Raw genomic sequence first — 5990 nt, forward strand, 5'->3', positions numbered from 1 at the left:
CGAGTGGATTCGTAAAAATTAATACAGCACCGGGAAAAAAAACAATTTTCAAAAACAGTACTAAAATTTGAATGGTCCCCGCAACATGATGGAGGATGATTAGTTAATAATAATACTTTTTCGACTGATAGAAAAAAGTAGCTATTACTTACGTTTCCTTTTGCGTGTAGAAATACACACTGAACACATACACTCGCGCCAATACATCGAATCGACATTCGAAATCTGGAATTTGGGGCATCTCATCCGGTTTTACCCTATTAATCACTATTTCCGGTACTTCCGCATCCGAAGATTGGAAACCCGTATAACTGGAGTGAGATTATTTGAAGATTGGATTGAAATTTATAAGCAGTTTTCAAGAAATCTGCAGCTCTTCGCATGATCTTTTATGAAAGAAAACACCCCTGAAATCAAAATTTTTACGCTAATCACCCTATTATTTTGAAACTAGAAGTAGTATCATGATATAATTCAGGAATTTTGTATGGCTTTTAATTGACATTTTGTGTTTCACTACAGTTATCACATCACTATGCGTGATACTGGTAATAGGGAAAATCAAGTGAAGTGACATGTAAGTGAAGTGAATGTGAAAGTGAAACTGATACCGGTAATAAGGGCCAGTGACTTACACTTAAAACAGAGGGCAAACAATAAAATAAAGGGTGTTTTTTAAGAGGTATAGGATTTGACTTTCAAAAATAAACAACAAATGTAATTATATTTTTGAAATTTTCAATGGAATCGATAGAACGATTAATATAATTTAATGTTTGAAGATGATATCATGCAAATGTTTGCCGCGGCTCTGCTTCAGATGGCCCAAGCGCAAGTCTAATTTTACCCTACTTTCTCCAACATATCGGCCAGTATTTCACGAATAATGCCACCGGCCCATAATTCATACCAAATCGTAACTTTTTTGGGATGGATTTGTAGCTCTTGAATGCTTCATGATAAAGTTATAGGCCAAACGACGATTCATGATTAAATTATAGACCAAACTGAACAACTTTGACAATGATACAAGACACGATTCACGCGTGATCTGTCAAAAACATTGTTGCCAGTTTGTCTTCAGTATCAAATATTAGACTATGTTCAGGATTAAAAACAGTGGTTGAAAAAATAACGAATACTCTTCAACGGCAGCATCTATTTCTCCAAATGAAATTGCTACCGGACAAGGCGACATAGGCGACAACCCTCACGGTTATGAATTTTGATATTTATTGTGTTCGTTAAAAAAGCACTCACCAAAATTAGATTTTGTAGACCAAATTGTATTTTCAATTTCAAAAACATTGACGTGTTTTTTATAGTATTCCAGTAAATACATAACTAAATATTGTGTACATATCTGAACAGTCACTGAAGAATATCACCGGATTTAAATTCTCTCAACTCTATGCAGCAAGAATATTTATCTCACAGTAGCAACTCAGGTTGGTTTCGCCTATTCACCAGCCATTGTAATAACCTGAAACAAATACGGGGTAAACGTTTTAAAAATTGACTGCTTTTCAATTACTCACCCCATCAGTACGAACGCTCCCCCGTACATTCCCGCCATCGCATAGTCATAGGACTCGGGGCTAGTGGCCACAGTGTTATCATAGATTAATCCAAACACAGGACCTGAAGCTAACGGTATCAAACCGACTACCGAGAAAACAAGCGCATAAAGCTTGCCAATTTCACTCGACGGCACATAGTAGGCGTAAACCGACAATAGAGCAATTGTTTCCATGCCTTTCAGAAATGATAGTCCACCTGCCAAGTAGAGTTGCCAATTTTCCACAGCGAGTGCTTTGATTAGAACGCAAACAATCGCACTAATGATGGATATTAAAGCAATAAACGTGTCGAGGCAGTCAAAGATCTGAAAATATTCGAAGACTTTCAAGGAAACTGTGTCGCTCTCTTGTAGGATCCTTAAGAAACTCACCATTTTCAACATCCACACTCCCAAAATATTTGCAAGTATAATGAGACCATTTTCAATGGCTTGCCAACAACTATACTGCTGGTAGTTCCAGTTGAACTTACGGTGAATGAAACTGAATTCCACGAGGTTACCACCCGCTGCAAGTTCTTCCAGCACCATACATCCGATGACCAAACACAGAATCCACCAAACATATCGAGCCCGCTTTCGGAATGCAGTTTGGGCAATGTCTCTAATCGGTCGAATAGAAAATACCTCCAGCAAACTGTTTCCCAGCTCATTGTCTAAACTTGGGATTACGCTGTCCTCGACGAACAGCGCTGCATAGATGAATCCGATCAACAGGCTTATTGTCGCAATCAGGAAAAGAGTTGTATCACTTGTCCATTCCAGAATGTATCGACTTGCGAACGATCCCGCCAAGCTTCCTGCCAGCATTGAGGCTTTCATGAAGCCCATTCTAATCGTACAATTCAGATCGTTCGTTACGTCGGCTACGGACGCAAATACTGCAGCGCCAACGATGACCATCCCTCCTGGTAAAGCGAACGGAACGTATGCCACTACGTAATACCATGGGTTAAGTTGAACAAATGCAGACAAAAAATTAAGCCCCGTTAGAATGAAACATGTCAGTAGTAAACCTGCAGATTTACGTGTTAGAATTGTTTTCGATTAACGAGAAACGTTTGTTTACCACAGGATGCTATCATCACGACAGGCTTTCTGCCGTAACGGTCCGACCAAGCGCCCAACACCAGCGCACCGAAGGCCGGTATCACCGACTTGATAACCGCTATCACCGTTGCAATACTAGTGACGGCCAGTTTAACCGAAGCTTCAATTTCTTCGACACCTGGTGTGTTAGGATTTTCTGCAAGGCGTTCGCAGTCGCGCAAACTAAACCCCTGAAACCGACAAGTCTGGTAGATAATCTGATGAGTCAACTCGGTATCTGAAAAGAACAAGAAAGACAAACTGATGAATTGCGAATCTAGTAACCTATATAAAACGGAATCGAATCAGGTTTCCCGACTCACGAGACTTACCTGATAAAGCGATCGCAAAGCATAACAATAACATCGCCGGTTCGTAGCTCACGTGACGGCTCCGTTCTCGCCACCGTGTGGAACGGCTCAGGCGAAGGCCTTCGTTGGCCAGCATTTCTTCCTCTCCGCTGGAGTACATGCTACTGGAGTTAAACGCTGTTTCGTCCATCGCGATCGTTGGTCAACAACTGAGCTCACGATCCACCGGATGGATCCTTTGTACGATGGAGTGTGCCTCAGTCTGAACCGGAGGTTATCACACAAGAGTTGAGATTTTCGACTGTTCTCTCAGGGCTTTCCATTCCACGATAGAGATGCCTCAATCAATGCACAATGCAATTGTAATCGTTCTACAGTGGCGATTTACAGAATGCATCTTTTGACATTGGGATACTGAACTAAGACGCACATAAGGTATATACCTAGGAAAATTCCAATTACTACTTTGAACCTTATTACACTCATCAACTCGTAACTCCGTAAACGGAACTCTGATATGGATAAAATTCAATTGCAATTTTTGGGACAGAAGTCCGAAGCGGAACTCTTTTCACATAGTTCGCCGCCGATATACCAAAGCTGTGGACAAATGGCATGGCTACGAACCTTCCCAAGTAGCAATTCGCAACTAGTTCTGATACGACAAAGTCCAAACTATGTTGCAACAAGAGCACGAATATGTGTTTTATGTTATACTGGTTAAAACATGGTGACAGCAATGTTTCATCATAACATAACTAGTTACGAAATAGTTATTTAGGTTTCCAATCATAACATCTTTGTGTCATATTGCATTAAATATAATTTATAAGCTATCGTTACTTAATCCAAACATATTTTTAATCACAACAATGCTTCTAGCCACTAGTTGAAAATAAGTTTATTTGACTTCAATAGTAGCAACCCATAACTAGTTTTGATATCACTTAACCCAACTGTGTTGCAACAAGAGCACGAACATGTTTTTATGTTATACTGGTTGAAACAAGGTGACAGCAGTGTTTCTTTATAACGTAAACATTAAGCTAACTATCATTTGTAAGTTATCGTTACTTGATTCTAACATATCTTTAATCACAGCTATGTTTTTAGCTACTAGTTGAAAAAAGGCTTATTATCCGTTGCGAAACCATTATAAATACGTTAACGTATATGTGAATCGTTACTGTGAATTGATATAGCAATAACATAGATATTATAAGATTATAACATATAATTTCTTCATTGATTCAGATAGTTATCGATAGGTTTTCCCAACGTTATGATAACTAAAATGCAAACAAAACAACCTTTGGTGGCTTGAATATGGCGAACACAATATGGAGTCTCATGAAGTGTATGAAACGTAAATAAAACCAGGATATTACTTTTTTCAAAACTACTTTTTGCCGAAAATAGTGAAAGGTAGAATAGTCATTTTTGTTCTATTCACTGTCATAAACACGAAGAAAATAATATAGGGATTGAACATCGATTGTGATAATATTATAGTTCTCATGATATATGAATTTAAAATGATAAGAAATCACTCTACTTGGAATAATTTTGAGCATTCTGAACATAGAGTTATTTTGTTGTTTATTTTTATATCTTTATAAACAGATTTTGATTGAAGGTGCATAAAAAACAGTTACGTAAAATTGAATTCCGCTCGACAGTTTTTGGATCATTGTGAAATTTGTACCTTGTATCAAGTTTGTGACATAAAGTACTCTTCTGCTTTTTTATTGATGATAGAAAAGTATTCTGGATTCATTCAATGTTTATAATGTCGATGGTGACTAAGTTTCAACTAGTTTACTTGGAAACAAGTTATTTTCAAGTTATGAAAAGATAAGTTATTTCAGTATGGCATTACAACGTAACGACAACATATTTTTGGCCGACTTAACAACTAGTAGAAACTGCGCTTTTTGAGTCATGCAAGTGGTTAGAAGTTAGTAACAATCACTCAAATATCTGGTTGCAAACTAGTCACAAACAAGCTAGCGTAACAAAAATTGTTACTTGGGTTTGGACACTAAACATTTTCTTAGATCATTCATTTCTTCACAAATGTTCTATCGCTTTTGCATCTTAAGATTGCCAGGGTCAGTCCATTGTGGCGAGGTTATATGCTTTTTTTCATACTTTCGAAGAAATTTTCATCATTGCTCTATAATATTTTCTTAACCGGTTTCAAAGTTTATCAGGCAATGTTTTTTTGACGTGTGGTAACAAGAGGAATACATTGGTGGCAAAATCAGGGCTATACACACTTAAACCCAATTCTCGAGCTCGGTAAAATAAAATGCCGAGATAGATCGGCAACACACAATGTTGCTGATTGCTCAGTAATCAATATTATGTTTTCCGGAATTCGTTTAGTAAATTCACTGATTTTTAGGTAAAGTGCATATTTTTGCCGCGATTTGACAAAATCTTGCGCTGAACTCATCGGAACAATGATCAGCAAATGCAAAATTCGAAATATGTGTTAGCTTCTGCAGTAATTCGGCTAGTCAACTGTCATTTACGTTTTACTTTTTCGCTTGGCAACAGGGTCGTACCCAGGATTTCGTTTCGGGAGGGGCTCTCCGATAAAAAATAAAGTTACTGAAGATTACTGCTGTACCTAATCCTCGGTGTCTTTTACCGGCGTTTTTATCAGACACTTTAAACTTTTCCATTGGAACTGTCATTATGGAGTATTCAAATATAATTTGTGACTGTGCTCGAGAGAAAGAAGACCCGATCCCAGGAAACCGACATTACGATCTTTCCGTTCCATTAAGACGCCCTTCGAGGTACTCGAGCCACTTCGAAACACTCGCGCTGACTTCAGTCCGACAATAGACAATCATTCTGTTCTCTGCTGTATAATAATGGATTCAGCCAAACATGTACTCAAAGTGCGCTTGCGTTCGTCTTTCTAGTCCTAAATAAGTATCTGCAGAATCTTGCTTAACTAAGGCATGCTCGCGCACTTTCTCTTTTCGGTAGTCCAGTAC

The 5990-nt window shown here is 38.2% G+C and overlaps 1 protein-coding gene across 1 annotated transcript; it reads right to left on the reverse strand.

The window, feature by feature from the left end:
* Window positions 1–1265: 1265 nt before the first annotated feature.
* LOC131438786 (proton-coupled folate transporter-like) lies at window positions 1266–5024 on the reverse strand. The gene is made up of 5 exons (XM_058609049.1): window positions 3001–5024; window positions 2649–2906; window positions 1952–2595; window positions 1539–1885; window positions 1266–1483 (listed from the first exon to the last, which is right to left on the reverse strand). The coding sequence occupies exons 1-5, from the start codon at window positions 3167–3169 to the stop codon at window positions 1432–1434; spliced, it is 1470 nt and encodes a 489-aa protein (XP_058465032.1). The 5' UTR covers window positions 3170–5024; the 3' UTR covers window positions 1266–1431.
* Between the last annotated feature and the right edge of the window lie 966 nt (window positions 5025–5990).

Source organism: Malaya genurostris, chromosome 3 (genome assembly GCF_030247185.1).
Source record: "Malaya genurostris strain Urasoe2022 chromosome 3, Malgen_1.1, whole genome shotgun sequence".
NCBI lineage: Eukaryota > Metazoa > Arthropoda > Insecta > Diptera > Culicidae > Malaya > Malaya genurostris.